We start from the raw sequence: 26181 nt of genomic DNA on the forward strand, positions 1-26181 counted from the left end.
CAGCCAAGCTCACTCAGTTTTTGGCGAGTGACCAAAGATGTGTGCGGTCTAGGGTTGTTCTGGTGGAATATGACACCTTTACGATTGACCATTTCTGGTCGCTTCCCATTGATGGCTGTATTCAATTTGTCCAATTGTTGACAGTAAACATCCAAATTAATCGTTTGGTTCCTTGGAAGCAGCTCAAAATATACCACACCCTTCCAATCCCACCAAACAGACAGCATAACCTTCTTTTGGTGGATATCAGCCTTTGAAGTGGTTTGAGCTGGTTCACCATGCTTGGACCATGATCGTTTTCGACTAACGTTGTTGTAAACAATCCATTTTTCATCTCCAGTTATGATTCGATTTAAAAACGGATCGAATTCATTGCGTCTAAGGTGCATAGCACAAGCGTTGATTCGGTTTGTTAAATGAATTTATTTCAATACATGTGGTACCCAAATATCAAGCTTTTTTTCACCAGTCCAAGACTTTTTTTGTGATAATGAACGGTTGATTTTGGTATATTTAACTTCTCTCCTTTCTCACGCTCAGTTACATGACGATCCAATTCGATTAATGCTTAAAATTTGTCAACGCCGCCTATTTGAAAAATCAGCAATTACTTTTTAGGCAACCCATAAATGTGGCTTTTATGGGCCTAAGACCCTAAATCTGAGGATCGGTCTATATGGCAGCTATATCCAAATCTGGACCGATCTGGGCGAAATTGACGAAGGATGTCGAAGGGCCTAATACAACTCACTGTCCAAAATTTCAGAAAAATCGGATAATAAATGTGGCTTTAATGGGCCTAAGACCCTAAATCTGAGGATCGGTCTATATGGCAGCTATATCCAAATCTGAACCGATCTGGGCCAAACTAACGAAGGATGTCGAGGGGGCTACCACAACTCACTGTCCCAAAATTCAGCAGAATCCGATAATAAATGTGGCTTTTATGGGCAAAAGACCCTAAATCGGCGGATCGGTCTATATGGGGGCTATATCAAGATGTAGTCCGATATTGCCCATCTTCGAACATAACCTGCTTATGAACAAACAAAAAAGAATCTGTGCAAAGTTTTAGCTCAATATCTTTATTTTTAAAGAATATAGCGTGATTTCAACAGACTTACGACTTAGATTAGATTTTTGCCTTGATCATGCACATTTCTGATACGTGGTCATAATAGTTCTTCATACACAACATTTTTCTTTCTAATCGGACAAAAACTAGGGGATATACTATGGCAATGTGCTATGGCTGTATGAAAGCCTATCGATTTAACTGTTTTTGCATATGTGATTTCAACAGATGTACTGACATAGCTGAATCGATTTACATTAACAGAACGATCAAGTTTAAGAACTCTAAACAAAATATATTAAGGGTCGCAGATAGTTGTTTCGAGTATTTATAAACAGACAGATTAGTAAACCTCCAATCCTATTGTTGGTGTGTATAATGGTATAATCTAAACCAAACAAAACCCAATACGACCTAGTGTGCATTTTCTTCAAAAGCAGACGACTTGTACGTGTGCACAATCAATGAAATTATCACAATACCACCAAAGTGCCACTTGACTTCAATGATGTTAAGGCTTTTAAAACCAATAACAGCAGACATACTCCACCTCACTATTGATGACGACACGAATCCATTCCAGTGACTTGTTTGTAAGAGTTAGCCACCCCCTTTGGAATGAATTCAGATCTATTAGTTCCTCAGAGATTTCTGCATCATAAACTCCCAAACCCCATATCATTCACAACTTGATTGATGGTAATCCATCACAATTATACATACATCCACACATCCATCCAAACTTCTCTTCCATATATATATCTTCCTTCTATGGTGTGACATCCGTTCCATCCAAATGAAATGGAAACCGATTTACGCTGATGGCATGTTGATGACACTCATTTATTTACAACACAAAGAATGAACAGAAAAAAAACTAGACGCCGTAAAGGAATATAAATAGAATTAACTAAAATGATGATAATAACAATAATAGCTAGAGTAGACATACGTTTATTTCCCCTCTCGCCGCCAGCTCCAACGAAGCTATGCCATTTCCAATTGATATCTTTCAATAACTGCGTCACAAGTGAGTCCGATCCATGCCCATAGAGGAAAGCAGAGCAGCAAAATGAAAAGTAAACGCCAATGTCGTCGACGACGTCCAACAAAAGCTGTTTGACTGATAAGGTGGCGCTGCTGCAGGGCAAGCGTTGGTTTTAGCAATGGCACACGCTTCTCATATGAATAACACGGAGGTACTTGTTCAACGCTTTTGGTCGAAGACAACCAAACATTGAATTGGAAATGGGCAAACGACCACAAAATTCAAAGTTTCTCCCGGAAAACAGGTCTGCATTGTAATGAAGGAAACGCTAGAGATAGCTGGGCCTAATTTACGAAGGCCTATTAGGCAAAAGCCACTACTCATTATCCGAAACCACATTCCATCCACTTTACTGATGGCGGCTTTCACACATGTGCCTATACAACATTCAATGAAGTGAGCAAGATGCCATTTAGGTTAATGGATGCTGACAATAGTTAGAAATCGAATTCAAAAGGTACATAAGCGCTGGAGATCCAAAACTTTAAAGTGGGAAAAGGGACGAATGCCGCAGGTAACTCTGGGAACTATTTGTAAGATTTTATTAATGCATCAATTAGTCAATAATCAGTATTATAAAGCAACTACAGCTGCCCACTAAGAGAGGCTAACGTTGGTAAATGATGAGCATGTACACACTAAAGGATGATTTTTTAAGAGCTGTAGGAAAGTTAAAAAAAAAAACATAAAATTCGGAAAATTGCATGAAATCTTTACTTGAATCGATAGTACAGTCCATATAATTTAACATTGAATGAAGATTATTTCATTCAAATATTGACCGTGACTGTGCCTCAAATGGTCCATCCGCTTAGTCCAATTTTGGCATGCTCTTTCCAACATTTCGGCATTGGGAGACAACACTGAACCAATTATTCGTGAGAGACTATAAATAACTGCTTCAATGTTGTCTTCCAATCCGTCAATTGAAGCGGGCTAGTCTGTATAGACATGAGCTTTAACATAGCCCCACAAAAAATAGTCTAAAGGCATTAAATCGCACCATATAGGCGGCCAATTGACCGGTCCCGAACGTGAAATACAATGTTCACCGAACTGGTCTCTCAATAAGTCCATTGTTACGCGTGCTGTGTGGCATGTGACAGCATCTTATTGAAACCACATGTCATGCAAGTCAAGCTCTTGCATTTTGCGCAAAAAAAAACAGTTACGTTACGCTTCGCATCATCTTTGAAGAAGTACGTTCCAATGATGCCACCAGCCCATAAACCGCACCCAACTTTGACTTTTTCTGGATGTACGGTCCGTGACTGCACCTCAAATGGTTCGTCAGCTTAGTCTAATTTTGGCATGCTCTTTCCAACATTTTGGCATTGGAAGACAAAACTGAACCAATTATTCGTGAGAGATCGCGAATAATTGCTTCAATGTTGTCTTCCAATGCGTCAATTGTCTTCCAGTGCGTCAACATGAGCTTTAAAAAAGCCCCAATTAACCAGTCCCGTACGTGAAATAAAATGTTCATCGGACTCGCCTACAAATAAGTCCATTGTAACGCGTGCTGTGTGGCATGTGGCACCGTCTTGTTGAAACCACATGTCATGCAAGTAAAGCTCTTGCATTTTGGAGCAAAAAAAGTTGGATATCACCTCACGGTAGCGCTCACCTTCCACAGTTACGTTCGCATCATCTTTGAAGAAGTACGGTCCAATGTGGTCACCAGCCCAAAAGCCGCATCAAACTGTAAGGGCGTTTTGTAGACAATCGACAATTCTGCTTATTTACGTACTCATTGAGCCAAAAATTAGATTCGTCGTAAAAAAGAACAACTAAAAGGGTGTTAAGCTCGGCCTGGCCGAACTTTGGATACCCATCACCTCGGGTATATATGTAAACTCCCTTTCCTCAAAATCCAGTGAAAAATGCATACATTATGCCCCATAGCAGCTATATCGAAATATGTTCCGATTTGGACCAAATACTAATAAGGATAAGTCATTGTTCAATTGTGTATAACAAAATACTGATCTTTTTAGTAGCTATATCTAAAAATAAACCAATCCGAACCATATACGACACGGATGTCGAAAGCCTAACGTATGTCACTGTGTCAAATTTCTGTGAAATCGGATTATAAATGCGCCTTTTATGGGGCCAAGACTTTAAATCGAGATATCGATCTATATGGCAGCTATATCCAAATCTAGACCGATTTGGGCCTAGTTGCAGAAAAATGTGGAAGAGCCTAACACAACTCACTGTCCCAAATTTCGGCGAAATCGAACACTAAATGCCCCCTTCATGGCCCCAAAACCTTGAATCGAGAGATCGGCCTATATGGCAGCTATATCCAAACCTGTACCGAACGGAGCCAAATTGAAGAAGGATGTCGAAGAGCCTAATACAACTCATTGTCCCAAATTTCGGCGAAATCGAACAATCAATGCCCCTTTCATAGCCCCGAAACCTAAAATCGAGAGATCGGTCTATATGGCAGCTATATCCAAATCTGGACCGATCGGAGCCAAATTGAAGAAGAATATCGAAGAGCCCACCACAACAGCCTAACACAACTCATTGTCCTAAATTTCGGCGACATCGAACAATAAATGCGCTTTTTATGGGCCTAAAACCTTAAATCGAAAGATCGGTGTATATGGCAGCTATATCCAAATCTGGACCGATCTAGGTCAAATTGAAAAGGATGTCGAAGTGCCTAACATAATTCACTGTCCCAAGGTTTGACAAAATCGGACAATAAATGCGCCTTTTATAAGCCTAAGAACCGAAATCAGCGGATCGGTCTATACGAAGCTATATCTAAATCTGAACCGATCTGGACCAAATTGAAGAAGTATGTCGAAGGGCCTAACGCAACTCACTGTCCCAAATTTCAGCAAAATCGGATAATAAATGTGTCTTTTATGGTCCTGAGACACTAAATCGGCGGATCGGTCTATATGAGGGCTATATCTAGATATAGTCCGATATAGCCCATCTTCGAACTTAACCAGCTTATGGACAGAAAAAGAGTCTGTGCAAGCTTTCAGCTCAATATCTCTATTTTTATACCCTCCACCATACGATGGGGGTATACTAATTTCGCCATTCTGTTTGTAACACCTCGAAATATGCGTCTTGATCGTCATGCCATTTTAAGTCGATCTAACCATGTCCGTCCGTCTGTCGGTCCGGTTGGGATTGAAAATGGGCCAAATCGGGCCATGTTTTGATATAGCTGCCATATAAACCGATCTTGGGTCCTGACTTCTGGAGGCTCTAGGGGGCGCAATTCTCATCCGATTTGAGTGAAATTTTGCACGTGATGTTTTGGCATTACTTCCAACAACTGCGCTAAGTATGGTTCAAATCGGATCATGTTTTGATATAGCTGCCATATAAACCGATCTTGGGTCTTGACCCTTGAGCCTCCAGAGGGGGCAATTCTTATCCGATTTGACTGAAATTTTGTACGTGGTGTTTTGGTATTACTTCCAACAACTACTCTAAGTGTGGTTCAAATCGGTTCATGTTTTGATATAGCTGCCATATAAACCGATCTTGGGTCTTGACCCTTGAGCCTCCAGAGGGGGCAATTCTTATCCGATTTGACTGAAATTTTGTACGTGGTGTGTTGGTATCACTTCCAACAACTGCACTAAGTACGGTTCAAATCGGTTCATGTTTTGATATAGCTGCCATATAAACCGATAGTGGGTCTTGACTCTTGAGCCTCCAGAGGGCGCAGTTCTTATCCGATTTGACTGAAATTTTGCTCGTGGTGTCTTGGTATCACTTACAATAACTGCGCTAAGTATGGTTCAAATCGGTTCATGTTATGGTCTAGCTGCCATATAAACCGATCTTGGGTCTTGACTTCTTGAGTCTCTAGAGGGCATAATTCTAATCCGATTGGAATGAAATTTTGCGCAACGTGTTTTGTTATGATATGCAACAATTGTACCAAGTATGCTTTAAATCGATCCATAACCTGATATAGCTGCCATGTAAACCGATCTTGGGTCTTGACTTCTTGAGCCTCTAGAGGGCGCATTTTTTGTACGATTTGACTGAAATTTAGCATGTGGTGTTTTGGTATCTTCTCCAATTACTGTTTTAAGGATGATTCAAATCGATTCATAATCTGGTATAACTGTCATATAAACCGATCTTGGATCTCGACTTCTTGAGCCAATAGAGCGTGCAATTTTCATCCGATTTGCTTTGTTTTGACTTCCAATAACTGTGCTAGGTATGGCGCAAATCGATGCATTCCTGATATAGCTGTCATATAAACCGATCTGGGATCTTGATTTCTTGAGCCTCTAGAGGGCGCAATTCTCATACGATTAGGCAGAAAATTTGTACAACGGCTTCTCTCATGACCTTCAACATACGTGTCTAATATGGTCTGAATCGATCAATAGCTTGATACAGCTCCCATATAAACCGATCTCCCGATTTTGCTTCTTGAGCCCCTACTAGGTGCAATTTTTATCCGAATGAACTGAAATATTCCACAATAGCATATTCTTAATCAATATTCTTGGTTTACCTAAAAAGAGATATTGCGCCTAGAATTCGACAAATGCGATCCATGGTGGAGGGCATATAAGATTCGGCCCGCCCGAACTTAGCAATCTCTCTTACTTATTAAAGATTGTAGCGTGATTTCAATAGACAAACGGACGGACATGGCTAGATCGTCTTAGTTTTTTACGCTGATGAAGAATATATCTACAATACTTTATAGTGTGGAAATGGATATTTCGATGTGTGGCAAACGGAATGACAAAATGAATATACCCGGTGGTGGGTATAAAAAGCGCACAATAAACGTTCTTAACAGAGTACGCATTTTGATAATAAAATTTAATAATTTGCAAGCGTTGTTCGTTTGTAAGACCATTCATGGTTAAATTATAGACCAATCTGAAGATGTTTGACAGTGAAACAAAACACGAAACATGTGTGAGCTGTTTAAACTAGTGTTGCCAAAATGATAATAGCTAAAAAATCACCCTGTAGATATTTGATGAGGACTGCAGGACATGAGAATTACGCTAACCCATTTACGTTGATACATAAAAGAATCGATCTTTACGTTTATATGTTTGTTTTTACATTACATTCTTGCATTCGTGGCCAATTAAAAACGTATTAAGTTCAGCCATCTAACTTGAGCTATAGATTTGAAAACCTACTTGAAGACCCTTTGTACTGCTTACTATCTTAATCTTCATTTCCAATATGACTCGCACATGCAAGTGCATAGGTAATGTTTCAAACTTTCATAGCCTAGACTCAAATTGTGTTTTTTTTTTCATTTCGCTTACGATTAACCTGCTTCGTTGTTATTCCCAGCCATTATTTAATATCGCAGTCAAATGCAGCATCTCTCCCATAGTAGCAATTGAGATGGCAAAGTGGTGTGTTTCAAACGCCAGCAGTCACCAATAATGGATGGCACAAATTAACCATTGCCATGTATGGCTGCTATCAGCTGTTAATGAGTTTCATTTGAACGTTTAGCAGCTATTGAAGACACCTCAAGTTGTTTGCGGATCATGACATCGTGCAATCATTACCGACTTGCTGGAGGCGCTAAATTATTTTACTCGCACTTGTGATTTCGCCTTGTATTGGTGGGGAGGGGGAGAATTAGTATTCAACGCCGCTGTGGTATATTGCAACATACGATTTTCGTATACTTGTTCTGTATTTCAATTAGGATAATTGTGAGTTGTCAGTGAAAGTGGCTTTTATTTCCATACGGCAGAGGTCGTGTGAGACAAGATTTGAAATGCATCTCAGAGTTATCTCGTTTTGTGTTGCATTCATATCGTCGCATGAAATGCAAACGAGCATAGCAATGAGCATAGACATCACGTCAAACATCTCATGCAAAATTTTGTGAAGATCAGATCAAAATATTGGTTACTCCAGCCATAATACAATAGGTTATATCGGAGCTATATCCAAATGTGGGCCAAATTTTTTTCCAAAATCAAAAGAGCTCAACTTTGGGCTACACAACCGAATCTACAAATTTTGATGGTAATCGGGCCACAAATGCGACAGGTAACTAATACACGGATAGACAGACGGATATAGCTAAATCAAATTAATAAGTAATGCAAGTAATGCATGGAAAATTTCAGCCAAATCGGACAAAAATTGCGGCTCGTAAATCAAATCGAAAGATCGGTTTATATGGGATGTATTTTAGTTCATAGAGCGATTTGGACCGTATTTAGCACAGTTGTTGAAATTAATAACAGAACACAATGTGCAAAATTTTAGCCAAATCGGACAAAAAGGCGGCTTCCAAAATCTCAAGTAGTCAAATCGGGAGATCGGTTTTTAATGGGAGCTATATCTGGTTCATGACTGATTTCAACGGTACTTGTCATATATGTTGGAAGTCATAGCAGAATACTACATGCAAAATTTCAGCCAAATCGGAAAATTTCGGCTTCCAGGGGCTCAAGAAGTCAAATCGGGAGATCGGTTGATATGGAAGCTATATCCAAATCTGAACAGATATGGGCCCAAGAACTTTAATCGAGAGGTCGGTCTATATGGCAGCTATATCCAAATCTGGACCGATCGAGGCCAAATTGAGAAAGGATATCGGAGGCTCTAACTCAACTCACTGACAACTCAATCGGACAGTAAATGCGCCTTTTATGGGCCGAAAACTTTAAACCGAGAGATCGGTCTATATGACAGCTATATCCTAATCTGGATTGATCGGGGCCAAATTTCAGAAATATGTCGAAGGCCCCAACACAACTCATTGTTCCAAATTTCGGGGACATCGGACAATAAATGCGCACTTTTTAGGCCCAAAATCTTAAACCGAGAAATCGGTCTATATGGCAGCTATATCCAAATCTAGATCGATCAAGGTCAAATTGCAGAAAGATGGCGAAGGCCCCAACACAATTCACAGTCCCAAATTTCGGCGACATGGGACAATAAATGCGCCTTTAATGGGCCCAAAACCTTAAACCGAGAGATCGGTCTACATGGCAGCTATATCCAAATCTGGACAGATCATGGTCAAATTTGCATAAAGATATCGTAGGGCCTTTCACAATTCACTTTCCCAGATTTCGGCGAAATCGGACAATAAATGCGCCTTTAATGGACCCAAAACTTTAAATCGAAATATCTATTGGGTTGCCCGAAAAGTAATTGCGGATTTTTCATATAGTCGGCGTTGACAAATTTTTTCACAACTTGTGACTCTGTAATTGCATTCTTTCTTCTGTCAGTTATCAGCTGTTACTTTTAGCTTGCTTTAGAAAAAAAGTGTAAAAAAAGTATATTTGATTCAAGTTCATTTTCATTCTTTTAAAAAATCCGCAATTACTTTTTGGGCAATCCAATATCTATATGGCAGTTATATCCAAACCTGGACCGATCTGGGCCAAATTGAGGAAGAATGTCGATGGCCCTAACACAACTCACTGTCTCAAGTTTCTGCGAAATCGGACAATAAATGCGCCTTTTATGGGCCCAAAACTTTAAATCGAGATAGCGGTCTGTATGACATTTAAATTCAAATCTGGGCCGATCTGCTCCAAATTGAAAAAGAATGTTGAAGGCCCCAAAACAACTCAATTTTCGGCGACATGGGACAATAAATGCGCCTTTAATGGGCCCAAAACCTTAAACCGAGAGATCGGTCTATATGGCAGCTATATCCAAACCTGGACCGATCTGGGCCAAATTGAGGAGGAATGTCGATGTCCCTAACACAACTCACTGTCTCAAGTTTCTGCGAAATCGGACAATAAATGCGCCTTTTATGGGCCCAAAACTTTAAATCGAGATAGCGGTCTATATGACATTTAAATTCAAATCTGGGCCGATCTCCTCCAAATTGAAAAAGAATGTTGAAGGCCCCAAAACAACTCAGTGCGCCAATTTTCGGCGACATGGGACAATAAATGCGCCTTTTATGGGTCCAAAACCTTAAATCGAGAGATCTGTCTATATGACAATTATATCCAAATCTGGACCGATCTGGGCCAAATTATCCCAAATTTCGGTGACATAGGACAATAAATGCGCCTTTTTTGGGCGCAAGACTTTCGATCGAGAGATCGATTTATGTGGCAGCTATATCGAAATCTGGACCGATCTGGGCCAAATTAAAGAAGGATACCGAAGATCCTAACACAACTCGCTGTCCCAAAACTTCAGCGAAATCGGACAATAAATGCGCCTTTTATGGGCCCAAAACCTTTAACCGAGATATCGGTCTATATGACAGTTATATTAAAATCCGGACCGACCTGGGCCAAATTGCAAAGGGATGTTGAAGGCACCAACACTACTCAGTGTTCCAAATTTCGGCGACACGGGACAGTAAATGCGCCTTTTATGGGCCCAAAACCCTAAATCGAGAGATCTATCTATTGTATATGGGAGAAAGATGTCAAGTGGCCTAACGCGACTCACTGTCCCAAATTTCAGCAAAATCGGATAATAAATGAGGCTTTTATGAGCCTAAGATTCTAAATCGGCGGATCGGTCTAAATGACGGCTATATCCAAATCTGGACCGATCTGGGCCAATTTGAAGAAGGATGTCGACTGGCCTAACATAACTCACTGTACCAAATTTCAGCAAAGTCGGATAATCGGATAATAATCTGAACAGAAAAATGGTTTGCTAAAACAGCAGTTTTTGTCTGCTGACAAATGGGAAAGCAGTCATTCCTGCTGTTTCAGCAAACATAGGGCTGCTGTATTAGCAAACATTTCGTACTGCCATTTCAAAAAATTTGCTGTATCGAATACACTAGACTGCTGAAAAAAATCGTATGCTTCTTTTTATGGTTGCCTGTTGCTTATTTTGATTTCTCGAAATGGCGAAATGACCATATTATGAAGCATGCAAAAAGGCGCCCATATATCCTAGGGCCTTGAAATGATCTCCGTAACGGCTTTAATCATTTCAAATTTCATAGAGCTATCTCTATCCCTTCTCCAATGGCATATATTTTACTAGTTTTTCTCGATGCTATCCCACTGTGCGACACTTGTTCTAAGTAGCAGTTGAATTTATATCCCTTAGTAGATATATGTCCTTGCGGGAAACCCTACTTTTTCTTAGAGAGCCTTTAGTAACGTAGAGAGCCTATGGGCATTGAAAACCTAGTCACTTCCTAGTCCTTCCCCTGAAGAGTACTAGAAGAATAAAAGTAAGCATGGCATCAGGCTATACAAAACTGCACACTCCATGCCATTTAAAAATCGTAGTAAATCTATTCTCCCCCACACTTGTTACTCTCAAACTCTCTTTCTCTTGTCTTTTATTACTTTGAGTGTACGTAAATACATAGATGGCATACGAGTAAAATACTCCATCCACTAATGTTTAAACAAATCGCATGCGAACGTATAGAAGTGGGAGGAGGTTGGTGTCGATTGTTTTTATCGAGAAAGAAAACAAAAACACAAATTAACATTTATTACGAGCGTAGTGCCAAGAGTGGTTGGTTGGTTGCAGTATCAGGCAGCGTCGGTTGTCGTGCGGTCGATACACGTTGGCGATGGCAGTAAACGGTTGCTACCTCTTTGCCGGGGCGCTGTTGTTTATTCGTCTGTGTTTTAATAACTTCACCAAGAGCTTCGCTATAAGTGCGTCCGTAGTAGCGTAGGGACAGCTGATCAGCTAGGAGGTTGTCAAATTGTCGTCATGATAGCTGCAGTCGTCGCCATCGCGAGCGTGTAATTCATTCGGTCGGCCGGTCAGTAAGCGTGGAGGTCTATGAGATTAATGTTAAAGACGAAAATTCGTTAAAACAAATCAACAATCAAAAGTAGCAAAGCCTGCGATTTTAAAATAAGAAGAAGAAATTAAGTGTAGAAACAAAAATAAACAAAAAAAAAAATAAAACAACAAAAAGTGCAATAAACGTATTAATCACTGCTTGCCTGTTTAATGGGTCGGTGGGTCGTTGTTGGAAAAAAAAAATAATGGTGATAATGAATCAACGAAATTAAACACACAAAACAAATGCCAATTCAAATAGGAAAGGCAACCCAATCGCAACCCATAGGTTTGCCAACTAGTATTTTACATTTGAAACGGTTATGACTTCCATTCCTTCATCCTCAACATCGGAGGCGTCCACAATATCGTCAGCATCATCTTCGATATCCAGTGGCAACAAACGCTGGTCCCAACACATTGTGGCCTCCACCTACGATGATGTGTGCGTCCTCTTGAGATACCATAGACGTCGACATTCGGAGGAAAATCTCTACCAAAGCCATGCAGCCAGCGACAGCAGATATCGCAACTCTTATGCCACATTACCACCTCCACATAACGCAGGCGGCCACAAGAATATCGTCATCAACAGCAGCCACAACATCATAAAATGTAACGACATCGATGTGACAGCACGCATTGGTTGCGGCAATACGAAACCAGCCACTTCCGTTTTTAAACCAAATTCCTTCGTTGTGCTACGCAATGGTCATGACCGTTGTGATGGCAACCCACACCCACAACAAATGCCATTACCGACGCCCCACTATCGGCGTGGTGAAATTCCCCGACGGCGTGTGATACGTCCCGTATCATGTTTTGAGCCCAGTGATCATGTACGTAAAGTGAGAACTAAAGCTTAGACATTATCGCTTTAGTGTTGACAGTGGAACATTGGCGGATGTCCTTAGTTTCATTGAGTGTTTTGAAATGTAAAAAGAAGTAACAAACAAACATAGATTTTGAGGTACACCCTACATTCACAAAACCGAACTAAGCACAAAGGTTATCTAATAAGGGTAGTATGTCTTAAGCAGTGATCTTTGAGCATGAAGAGTTAATTCTCAGATTACCAGCAGAGAGTTTATAAACGCGCTAAGATTATATGACCAAGAACAAATTTGGAAATCTGTCTGTGAAATTTAAATCGTTAACTTTTACAATGAGCTATTGTCTGATAAATACAGACTTATTAACAATCCAAAACAAATTGCAAATTGAAAATTTTGCCAATGAACATTCCACTAAGGAACAGGGACAAATTTCTCACATGTCAATGAGTGCAGTCCGATTTAAGTTTTAAGCTCAATGAGCGTCTCCTTTTTGTAGCCTAGTCTTTGGAGAGAAGTTTTACGGACATGCTAACCTCTGCGCTACGGTGGCCACCTCCTACAAAACAACCTACATTAAAAATATTCAATCAGTCATAGTTACATAGGCAAGCTTGCTCAAATGCTATCCACAGACGGATGGACGACTTAAATGTCGATGAGTAAAGGGATGAAAGGATAGTATACCCCTATCCTATGTCGAAGGGTATAGAAAGTGGTAAATTTTGATCGAGCCGAACTTTCCCACTACGGATAAATTTCTAATCTTTTGTTTATTGGATCGATATTCTGGTAGGCCAGAAACCACCAATCGAATATGTGAGGCATTTGTCTGGAAAAAGCCACTTAAACAAAAGTGTTAATTTTTTTTGGCTATAATACAAGTTTCAGTACATGTAAAAACCAAAAGAAAGAGAGCGAGAAAATGGTCATTTAAAGTCCGTGTAATGCAGGGTTACCATATTGTTAGAATTTTTGCAAAATAATTTTCGAAATAATTTGGGATTTTGCAAAAAATGTACACAAAATAAATTATGTTCAAGGGCATCTACATACCAAAATTCTGTCAAACCAGTCAAAAATTAAAGCTTCTAGGACCCGAACAAGTGTTATTGAGAGATCGGTTTATATGAAAGCTATATCAGGATATATAACGATTTGGACCGTACTTGGCTCAGTTGTAGGAAGTTGTAACAGAACATTACGTGCTAAATTCCAGCCAAATCGGACAACAATTGCGGTTTCCAAGATCGCTTTATATGGGAGCTATATCAGCTTATAGACCTATATCAGGTTATAGACCTATATCGGATTATAGACCTATATCAGGTTATAGACCTTGGCACAGGTGTTGGAAGTGGTAGCAGAATACTATATGCAAAACTTCAGCCAAATCGGACAAAAATTGTTGCTTCCAAGGGTTAAAAAAATCAAATCGGGAAATCGGTTCATATGGGAGCTATATCAGGTTATAGACCGTTTTGAACCGTATCTGGCACAGTTGTGGGAAGTCGTAACAGAACACTACATGTATATTTTCTGCCTATTTGGATAAAAATTGCGGCTTGGTAGGGCTCAGAAGTCATATCGGGATAACGGTTGATATGGGAGCTAAAAAATATGGTCCGATTTGGGCCAAATTCGACATGGATATTGAGAGGTCTGATAAGTAAAAGTCATTGTTCAATTTTATAGAGCAAAATATTGGTCTTTCTAGTAGCCACATCCAAATATAGACTGACCTGAACCATATACGACATGGATGTCGAAAAGCCCAACATAAGTCACTGTGTCAACTTTGAGCAAAATCGGATTATAAATGTGCCTTTTATGGGGCCAAGACTTTAAATCGAGAGATCGGTTTATTTGATAGCCGTATCCAAATCTGGACCCATTTGGGCCAAATTGAAGAAAGCTATCGAAGGGCCTAACATAACTCACTGTCCTAAATTTCGGCGAAATCGGATATTAAATGCGCCTCATATAGGCCCAAAACTTTAAATCGAGACATCGGTTTATATGGCAGCTATATCCAAATCTGGACCGATCTGGGCCAAATTGCAGAAAGTTGTCGAAGAGCCTAACGCAACACACTGTCCCATATTTTGGCGAAATCAGCCCTTCTATGGGCCCAAAACATTATATTGAGAGATTGGTCTATATGGCAGTTATATCCAAAGCAGAACCGATCTGGGGCAAATTAAAAAAAAAATTTAAAGGGCTTAACACAATTCACCGTCCCAAACTTTGGCGAAATCGGACAATAAATGCACCTTTTATCAGCCCAAGACTTTAAATCGAGAGATCGGTCTATATGGCAGCTTTATCCAAATCGGGACCGATCTGTGTCATATTGCAGAAAGATGTCGAGGGGCCTAACCTAACTCACTGTCGCAAATTTTGGAAACATCGGACAATAAATGCGCCTTTTATGGGTCCATAATCTTAAACCGAATGATCGGTCTACATGGCAGCTATATCCAAATCTGATCCGATCTGGGCCAAATTGCACAAAAATGTCAAGGCCAAACACAACCTACGCCGGAGCCTTGGCACCCGCCGTCGATACCTTCCTGTTCCGTCAACAAATCCCAGGAGACCTACTAGTGGTATGTTCACAGGTTCACTTAGATCGCAGAAGAAACGGCTTCCCAGGAAGGAGAGCATACGTCCTTGCAGGTCCGGATATGAACACAGCAAGTGCTCGATAGTTTCCTTCTCATCCTCATCGAGGTAACTCATATAGAAGTCATTGTGCGGTATTCCCATGCCCGCCGCAATGCGGCCTATGGTACAATGCCCCGCAATGACCCCTGTCAAGCAACTTATCGACCTCTTATCGAATGCCAGCAACTCCTTCGTCCTCCTCTGGTCGATGCCAGGCCAGAGCGTCTTTGCAGTCCGGCAACCATCCACCGAGTCCCATCTTGCCACCGACACCGCCCTAGCCATCCCCTCTACTGTGTTCAGTAGCTCGATAAATGGCACGTAGGCAAGACCGGTGACTGGTCTGCCAGGCGTAGATGAACCCCTCCTGGCGCACTCGTCCGCCTTTTCATTTCGTGGAATCCCCTCATGTCCAGGAACCCATGTCAGTGTCACATCATGGACCCGGAGCCTATACAGGGACTTCAAACAAACCGCCACGCATCTCGACCTCATCACTTTCAACCCTAGGGGTGATGAGGTCGAGGCCTAGAGCGCGGTCATACTCTCCACATGAATCCCGAGATTTGAGGGCGGCAAATCTCTTACCAGAATTTTTCTTGCGGCTACTGTAAAGTGACAGACTGAAAGGCTGTCTGACCGTACAATTGCATCAGATAGACCCCTAATTCAATTCCTGACTCCATCTTGGAGCCATCGGCGTAGATCGAGTCTCATTCTCCTCAAGTACAGCATTCGCTCGCCATTCACCCCCCCCCCCCCAAAAAAAAAAACGAATCGCGAATGCCTTCACGCCAGTCGGCACTAGTGCCAGGTATTCGGAGATACTCCTCAGTCTAAACTTCGCAACCTTAACGCACAGAATCAAACTGTGGCCGCAACCGTCCTCCTTCAGCATGCCGAGTTCCCTCAGCCTAAGCGTGACCTTGGCGGCGCAATTCCGAATATAGGCCTTAATGAGCTGCATATCCAGCATAGCTCCCACGCCTGCCTACGATAAGGATCTCAGTGCTCCTGTGACCCCGACGCAGGCCAGTCTCTGGACCTTCTCGAACTCCCTCGGTCGAGTCCTCTTCTCCACGGCCTTCTACCGTACCAGTGCTCCATAGGTCAGTACTGTTGTCATGATAGTCGTATGCATCCAATATATCATCTTGGAGGTTACCCCCACTTCCTACCGAACATCCTCCTGCAGGAGTAAAAATCGCACAGTGCCTTACGGCTTCTTTCTTCGGTATTCCTCCTGCAGGGCAGTTTCGAATCGAGGACTATAACAAGGTACTTCGCCTCTTTCGACAGCCGCAGGGTGATCCTGTCCAATGACGGGAGTCTGAACTCCGATATCTTATATCTACGAGTGAAGAGCAACAACTTCGTTTTCCTTGGTTTGGTCCTCAACCCATTTCTGGTAGCCTATCGCGACAATCTCGTCAGTGACCCTTGTATGATCTCGTTGATTGTCGACAGAAACCTGCCGCGGACCAGCAGCACGATGTCGTCAGAATAAGCGATTATCCTGGTCCCATCCCCACCGATATCCAACTGGATTTCATTAATGACGAGGTTCCATAGAATCCTCGAGAACACCCCTCCTTGGGGCGTTACAAACGTCACCCGGCTTCTGACCACACTATCTCCCAGATTCGCATTTATAATTTTGCCATACAGCATATGATTGGTCCATTGCGGCGTCTATCGGTCCTATCTCCACATTGTTGAAGGTCTTCAACTAGATTTATCTTAAATTTGTTAACTTTCATTAATGGTCACAGCTCCATCAAATGTTTTGACTTTTTGACACACTTTCTAAAAAAATACAAAATTCCTGTTTAATATTCGCACACAGTAATTGCCATGTTTTGCAATGCTATCTGTTTGCCAAAATGTTAAACCATACATCCTAGTATGCATTGATTATTTCGTTTTGTGTTTTTGTCGTTTTGTTTGTGTTTACCTTCAGACACTTAAGACTATTAAATGCTTGCTCATTTCATCTCATGTCACTTTGCACGAAGACACGCAAAACGTTTTTTAATTAAATTGTTTTCCAAACAACTTGCCGTTATTGTGGAAATACCCTACACAACATCGTGTTGGAGAATAATATTAACATTGATTTTACCATGTGTACTGTTGCAGAATAATGCAAACACAAACAATTTACTGAAAAATGAAAAATATCTCGTTGAAAAGATGTAATGACGATTCATTTTTATACCCACTACTGTACCTCAGTTTATCGAAATCGGATGATAATAGGCCTTTAATGGGCCACAGATCGGTATACATATTTGGCAACAATTTCCAAAGATGACTCAATGTAGACAGTTTTCGGCACCAATGAAGAGGTCAGTCTAAGATAATTCAATGATTCTAATCTCAATGATATCGAATGAAAAAATTGTCTAGTACCACCAATTGTGCCAAACTTCATGAGTAGTAGTAAGGAATTTTTATTCATTTTTCTCTTCTCTATGGATAGAATTTCTAAATAACATATAATCTTCTTTATATATAAAACTAGCTGACCCGGGCCCGCTCCGCTGCGCCTTCTTTTACTTTATATGGAGTAAAATTTTCCTTGGAATATTTTTTTTCAACAATTAAAGTGCTTTTAGCAAAATACCATGCTACGAAAATAGTATTGGGTTGCCCAAAAAGTAATTGCGGATTTTTTAAAAGAAAGTAAATGCATTTTTAATAAAGCTTAGAATGAACTTTAATCAAATATACTTTTTTACACTTTTTTTCTAAAGCAAGCTTAAAGTAACAGCTGATAACTGACAGAAGAAAGAATGCAATTACAGAGTCACAAGCTGTGAAAAAATTTGTCAACGCCGACTATATGAAAAATCCGCAATCACTTTTTGGGCAACCCAATATATCGCTTTACTAACAGTTTAACAATATAAGTGGCTTTATCTGAATCCCATTTGATCTTTATTGGTCTACGAATTTATGTTTGGGTGTAAGGTGTACTCCATTCTTAAAATACTTCATTTCACCCCCATATTCTCATTATGTCTGATTTAGGGATGTTTTCGGGGGAGAATTGGTCCCCCAGATACTGGGCCCTCAAAAAATATCGGTATCGTGCTCTTCTCTCAAATACCATTTATTTAAACCTCATATTGCCATTGGTTTTGGGGGGAGTTTATAGAATGAGGCGTCCCCCAAATACATGGCCCAAAAAAGGTTATCAAATTCGTTTTCTAATCTCAAATACCTTTCATTTGAGCCACTTATTGGCATGGTCGAAAAATTTTTACCCTTTGCGGTGTGTTTTGGGGAAGGGGTGATGCCCTAAATACATGATCCTACATTTGGATATCAAATTCGTATTCTACTCCCAAATACCTTTATCTAAGCCCCATTTTGCGATGGTCACTAAAAAATTGCTGCTTGTGGGGTATTTTGGGAAAGGGGTTGACCCCCAGAAAATTGGTCTCGAAAGTGGGTATCAATTCTTGTTCTACACCCCAATACCTTTCATTTAATCTCCACATTGACATGGTCTGTAAATATGCCCGAGTTAGGTGTGTTTTGGGGATTGGGGTGGTCCCCCAAACACTAAGCCCGGAAAATATATCAGCAACGTGCTCTATTTCCATATATCATTTATTTGAACCCCATATTGCCATTGGCCTCAAAATTGTATAACAAATTCGTTTTCAAATCTCATTTAAACTCCTTATTGCAAAAGTCAGCAAATATGTCCGGTTTGGGGTATTGGCCCTAAAACTATAAATATTTAGTTCCACTCTCTTGACGACCCAAATTGTCTTTGTGAGCAAATACGTCCTATTTTGGGGTTGTTATGGTGGTGGGACGTCCCCTAGACAGTTGGACCCTAATGTTGATAACAGATACGTGGTCTACTCCCACATTCCTTTTGAGCCCCATATTTCCATAGTCGGCAAACATGACCGGCTTGGGGGTGTTTGGGGGATGGGCGGCCACTCTGTGAGTTCGCCTTGAAAATTTACATCGGATTCGTGTTCCACTCTAAAAACCCTCTTATTTGAGCCTCATATTGCAAAAGTCAGCAAATACTTACTATTTGGGTGGTGTTGAGGGGGTGGGGTGGCCCCACAGACACTTTTCCCAAATATTGATATCAGATTCTTGCTTTACTCCCAAAGATCTTTCATTTGAGCCCCATATGGCTATGTTCGTAAATTTGTCCCCTTTGGAGGATGTTTTTGGGGAGGCCGCCAAAACACTTGATATTTGGATATAAGATTCTAATTCTACACTCAAATATCTTTTTTTAAGCCCCATATTCCCATGGTCAGTAAATAAGTCCTGTTTGGGGGGTGTTTTGGGGAAGGGGTCCACCCCCCCAGAAACGTGGTCCCACATTTGGATATCATATTCGTATTTTATTCGCAAATACCTTTCATTTGAGTCCCATATTGCCGTGATCAGTATATGTCCGATTTAGGCGTGTTTTGGGTGTTGGGGTGGTCCCCCTAACACTTGGTCCGACGTTTGGATATCAGATACATTTTCTTATCTTAAATACCTTTCATTTGAGTCCCATATTGTCGTGATTGGTATATATATATATATATGTATATAAGGTATTTGGGAGTAAATTACGAATATGGTCAGGAATAGGCTTTATAATTGTTTGATAACGGAAGGGGTTGGACCCTCCACCGCTACCCCAAAAAACATTATCCAAATCAAAAGTGAACCGATTAGGACAATATGGGTGTCAAATGAAGTAAAGGGGGTCACCCCACCCCCACGAAAACGCCCAAACTGGGCATGTTAGCCAATCACGAATATATGGGACTCGTTTTGTTTGTTCCGTTTAGACTGAAAAACGGCAAAACCGATTTTCTCGAAATGTTCGCATATTGTGTAGGTTGGTCTGGAAGCAAACATAGGCTATATAATTTTTCGGTATCGGAAGGGCGACGGATCCTCCCCCTTATGCAAAAAAACACAACAAAATATAGGTATCAAATGAAAGGTATTGTAGAGTAGAATCCGACTATGGTATTGAAATTTTAAACTAAGTACCCATCGGGCAGCCCAAACCCCAAAACTCCCCCAAACTGACAAACTGGACATTAATTTCAATATGGGGCTCAAATGAAAGGTATTCGGGAGTAGATTTCGAATCTGCCATACAAAATCAGGTCGAAGTATAGTGGGTCACGCCACCCCTCAAAAGTGCTATTTGGCCCATTATGACTATATGATACTTGGCTGAACCGATTTTCTTAAAATTTTCATCGATCGATAAGCTAAGTTGCAAGCTGTGTTAAAAAATCGTCTGTTGCATTAGAAAAATAAATTAATAGGAAATTCTGTCTTCGCCTGGGGCCTTATCCGGTTGGGATTTAGCTAAGATGTGCTTAATTTCCGCTAATGTTACGTCTTTATCTAACGTTTGGTTTATAACTAGCGAAGTCGCGTAGTGTTCATTCAATGATATAAGTTTTAAGTACCTCTGCCGACAAAGTATGACTTATATGAAAGTCCTGATTATTTATTTCATCAACTAAACTCCACCATTCTTTAGTATTCGAAGTTTTATTTAGCTTATCAGAGATTTTGGCATAATAAATAAACACGAATTTCATGACAATCGAATAAAAAATAAGTTTTTTAAGACCCGAAATCAGCAGATCACCTTATGTAGCTGCTTCATACCAATATGATCCGATCTGCATATCGATTGTAATAATTAAAATCATTATTTTAAAGTTAAAATTGAGAAAAACTCTATTGAATCTGTTCAATAATATAGTAGTAAGGAGGACTTTTTAAGTTTTTAAATAATTATATCATTAAGGAACAGGGTACACTTCTCACTGTTTAGGTTAGGTTTAAGTGGCAGTCTGCCATCTGACTCACTTAGACCGTTTTCGTCAATTGTGTTACCACAGGAACAGAGGAAGGAAGATGTCTTCTAGTTCCTACCGTTGAACCATCCAGATCGCTTTAAAAATCCCAACAACTTGCGAATGTTCACATCCGCTAGGTAAGTTAGGTTTATGTGGCAGTCTGCCATCAGATTCACTTTGACGTTTTCGTCCATTGTGATACCACAGGAACAGAAGAAGGAAGATGCCTTCTAGTTCCTATCGTTGAACCATCCAGATCGCTTTAAAAAGCCCAGTAACTTGCGAATGTTCACATCCGCTAAATCAGACAGGTTCCCAAAGAAATGAGAACCTAAAGTGGAACTCCTTCTAACTGCTAGTGCGCGACACACACATAGAAGGCGTTCTATAGTCTCTTCTTCTTCCATGTCCTCACAGCTTCTGCAAAAGTCGTTGCTGGCTACCTTCCGTCTGTCAGAATGTTTTCCGATTAGACAGTGACCTGTCATGACGGACACAAAGATTGAGACGTGTGTCCTAGCCAATGACAGCAAAGCAGTAGACCTCTTCAAGTCTAGATGAGGCCACATAGTTTTGAAATGCTCACAGCCCCCTCTTTGTGACCATCTATTATTCGTTGCCCTTCTGGCCTGGATCTGAAAATTTAGCTTACATGTCGCTAGAAGAATACCCACAGATTGCAGTGTCCCTGGAGTGTGTAACGTAGTTCTTAGTCTCGCAAGCTCGTTCGCTAAATCAGGCAGGTTCCCAAAGAAATGAGAACCTAAAGTGTAACTCCTTCGGACTGCTAGTGCGGGACACACACACAGAAGGTGTTCTATAGTCTCTTCTTAGGCATCGAGACCTCACAGCTTCTGCAAAGGTCGTTGCTGGCAACATTCAGTCTGTCAGCATTAATGAGTGCATTCTGATTTAATTTTTAGCTTAATGAAAAGGGACCTCTATGGCCAATTCCGAAATGCTACATGGAAGAGAAATTTTACATGGCCAGTAATAGAGAAGTTATAGGTTAGGTAAGGTTAGGTTGGAAAGAGGGTGCAGATATTAATCCGCCCCATGCCACTATGTACATACACCTAAGCCAGTAATCGCCTTATTGTGCGCTCTAAAAAACTACAAATAAACCTCTAAAAAGAAAATTTTAAGTTAGGAATTCCGTGCTACTTACAAAATCCTTAATTGTTCTCAATACCACTCCCCTAAGTTGATTCATGTCTAGTATTGTGTCTCCACTTAATTTCCGGTATCTGTTAGACGCGAAAGCCGGGCAATAACAAAGGAAATGCCCCAACGTCTCATCAGTTCTCCGCATGTCCTACACATGCTATCACTTGCCGCAACGATTTTACATAAGTGAGCTCGTAGTCCTATGTGTCCCAATAGCTATACTGACCTCCTTCTTGCTTCCTTTCAGTAATAGCGTCGTCTTCTCACGATCTGGATCCCTCCATAGAATTTTCGCCGTCCTACCGACCGTTTCGCTGTTCCACAATGTTGCATGGGCATTCGTCGCCCACTCCCTTAACTCGCACTTGTCTTCGGGTTAACCAAGCTTATTGTCGGCAGTCCTCTGGCATTCACCACCAAATCGTCTGACCTTTCATTTCCCCTTACTCCGTTATGGCCCGGCACCCAAACAATGCGAATTTTCCCGTCCTCAGATAAGGCGTTAAACTGATTCTTACACTGCAAGACTGTTCGTGACCTTACCGTCCTGGTTGTTATTGCCCTTATGGCAATTTTGCTGTCGGTAAAGGTGTTCACACTCTACGTCCTTGTGTTAGCATCACACCATTTCACGCATTGCGTGATCGCCCGGATCTCCGCCTGCAGGACCGTATTATGGTCAGGCAGTCTAAAACAGATCTCAGTGCCAGGGTTCTCAATGTAAACCCCCAGGTCCACTCTGTCCTCTAGCTTTGATCCATCCGTGTAACATGATCTTCCAGATGGCAATACTAGGGTTCCGTCAATCCAAGACTGTGCCGATGACAGCAAGGTCTCGCACTCGACTTCAAGGTTCATCTCAGGTATCCGATCGGATAGGATCGCCTCGATTATACCGCGATGGTATGAGCAGCTCCCATCCTTAATCCATTCTCCCATCGCCTTAAGTCTCATAGCCGCAATGGCTGCCTCACACTTAATCTGTCAATGACTCGGATATCTAGAATAGTCTCCAGTGCCCTAGTGGGCATGGACCTCATCGCTCCGCCTATGCCAAGACAACATATTCTCTGAACCTGTTGTATGGTCCTTATGTTGCACTTTTTCTCCATAACAGTCCACCAAACTACTGAGGCGTAAGTAAGAAGTGGTCTAATCACGCTCCTGTAGAGCCAGTGGACTATCCTCGGATTCAGGCCCCGTTTTGAGCCTACGGCTCGTCTACATAGTGCCTTCTCAGCCTTCTTAGTGCACTCCTGAATGTGACACTTCCAATTCAGTTTCCTGTCCATATCGAAATCGTCTTTGTGAAGAAACGCGGTGCGTTAAATTGGTCCAACTTCGTCTTCCTCGTGAACAGGCATATTTCAGTCTTCTCTGGGTTAACATTGAGACCTCCGGGTCTAACCCAGTCATATGCCATATGCAAGACCCTTTCGGCCCTTCTGCATAGCTCGTTCGGATCCTTACCCCTTAGAGGAAGTTATAAATGGCGCTGAAAATTTTCTTCTGATGTTTTTATTTTGTGGGGATGATGACATGTTTGAAGTCGAATACAACCTGTAGCAGTCATTGATTTAAGGACAGATATATCATAATCTTAACCCATTTGATCATAATTTTACAGTCTCCCAAGGTCTGTAAACAATAAGAACTATTAGGTTGCCCAAAAAGTAATTGCGGATTTTTTAAAAGAAAGTAAATGCATTTTTAATAAAGCTTAGAATAAACTTTAATCAAATATACTTTTTTTACACTTTTTTTCTAAAGCAAGCTAAAAGTAACAGCTGATAACTGACAGAAGAAAGAATGCAATTACAGAGTCACAAGCTGTGAAAAAATTTGTCAACGCCGAATATATGAAAAATCCCCAATTACTTTTTGGGCAACCCAATATATTTATCAGTTTCAATAAATACGAATGAAGATGTACACATATGTGTAGGGTATCGTGTAGTCATCCACGCCTGAGTTGTAAATTTCTCACTCGATTTGCTTCAATCAACCATTCAATTGTCAATAATGCTTTATGCTACAAAGATTATAATTTTTTCTTTAATTCTTTTCCATTTTTATTTACAGAAAAACAAGGAATTGATGAATGATATTATCACCAGTTGTAAATTCAAAAATGGTAAGTGGCTAATAAACCATTGCATATTATTTGTATAGACGCTGTTCACATATGTTGTATGTTTAAAAGATTGTTTATTTACACATGTCTAAATATTAATGAACTGTACGTATAAAACTAACAATGGCAGCAAAGTTGAAACGATTGAATTGCCGGCAATTGCCGCATTTGTGAAGGCAACATGATCTTACGAATGCTCCACAGTGGGCACAATTTTGTTGTTATGCAAATTGTGAGATTGTGAGCCAACATGTTGTAAACATTTAGGAAGCAAAGCATTTTCAATTAATTCCATTTTTCATATTCATAGTAAAGTGTTTACAGCCCCATTAAGAAAAATCTCCCACTGTGCCGCTGTGGGTGAGGGTATGTTGGTAGCTGAAACGACCTTGATAACTCACTCCCTCCACATGGTTTTCACGAAGTTGTTTTAATTCAAACCGGATTTAAAATTTACTTTGCTGTAATTATACGTTGCCCAGTGCACATCATATTAGAGAGAAGCCAAGACAGTGGCATGTTCATACAACAGCTGACCAACAAAGTTGACAGCATAGAAGTTGTGGTCTGATCTAACTTATTCTATGTACAACTAAATGTGGAATTTATATGTAAATAGATGGATGGGGTATACTAATCTAGTCATTCCGTTTGTAACACCTCGAAATATTGATCTAGGAAATTCGGATTCGAAGTAGCCATGTCCGTCCATCTGCCGAAATCACGATAGCGACCGCTTGTAATTTTGCACAGATACCTTGTATTGATGTAGGTCGCTGGGGATTGCAAATGGACAATATCGGTTCAGATTTAAATATAACTCCCATATGAACTGTTCTCCGATTTGACATGGAATCCAAACTTTTTGTCCGATTTGGCTAAAATTTTGCCAATAGTTCCAATAGCTACGCCAAGTACGCTCCAAATCAATAAAGAACCTGATATAGCTCCCATATAAACCGATCTCCCGATTTGACTTCCTGAGCCCCTGGAAGACGCAATTTTTGTCCAATTTGGCTGAAATTTTGCACATAGTATTTTGTTATGACTCCCAACATCTGTGCCAAGTACTGTCTAAATCGGTCAAGAACCTGATATAGCTCCCACATAAACCGATCTCCCGATTTGATTTCTTGGGCCCATGGAAGCCTCAATTTTCATCCGAATTGGCTAAAATTATGCATATAGAATTCTGTTATGACTTCCAACATCTGTACCAAGTACGGTCTAAATCGGTCAAGAACCTGATATAGCTCCCACATAAACCGATCTCCCGATTTGACTTCTTGAGCCCCTGGAAGCTTCAATTTTCATCCGATTTAGCTGACATTTTGCATATAGTATTATGTTATAATTCCCAACATCTGTGCCAAGTACTGTCCAAATCGGTCTATAACCTGATATAACATTTAAACCGATCTCTCGATTTGACTTCCTAAGTCCCTGGAAGATGCAATTTTTGTCCGATTTGGCTGAAATGTTCTATTTTGACTTCCAACAACTGTGCCAAGTACGGTTTAAAACTGTATAAAACCTCGTATAGATCCCATATAAGCTAATCTCCCGATTTGATTTCTTGAGACCCTGGAAGCCGCAATTTTCATCCGATTTGGCTGAAATTTTGTACATGGTGATCTGTTATGACT

At 40.7% G+C, this 26181-nt stretch overlaps 1 protein-coding gene across 3 annotated transcripts in view; it reads left to right on the plus strand.

Moving 5' to 3' along the window:
• LOC106087471 (rap guanine nucleotide exchange factor 4) overlaps positions 1-26181 on the plus strand; it is a 528050-nt gene that overhangs the window by 392775 nt on the left and 109094 nt on the right. For 2 of the 3 annotated variants that reach the window (XM_059370594.1, XM_059370595.1), the window contains one exon: positions 24484-24535. In XM_059370594.1, coding sequence (XP_059226577.1) covers positions 24484-24535 — 52 coding nt within the window. Of the gene's footprint in view, positions 1-11612; positions 12713-24483; positions 24536-26181 lie in introns of those variants that run through there. The other variant, XM_013252522.2, reaches the window with a different exon arrangement.

This window comes from Stomoxys calcitrans, chromosome 5, assembly GCF_963082655.1.
Source record: "Stomoxys calcitrans chromosome 5, idStoCalc2.1, whole genome shotgun sequence".
NCBI classification, from domain to species: domain Eukaryota; kingdom Metazoa; phylum Arthropoda; class Insecta; order Diptera; family Muscidae; genus Stomoxys; species Stomoxys calcitrans.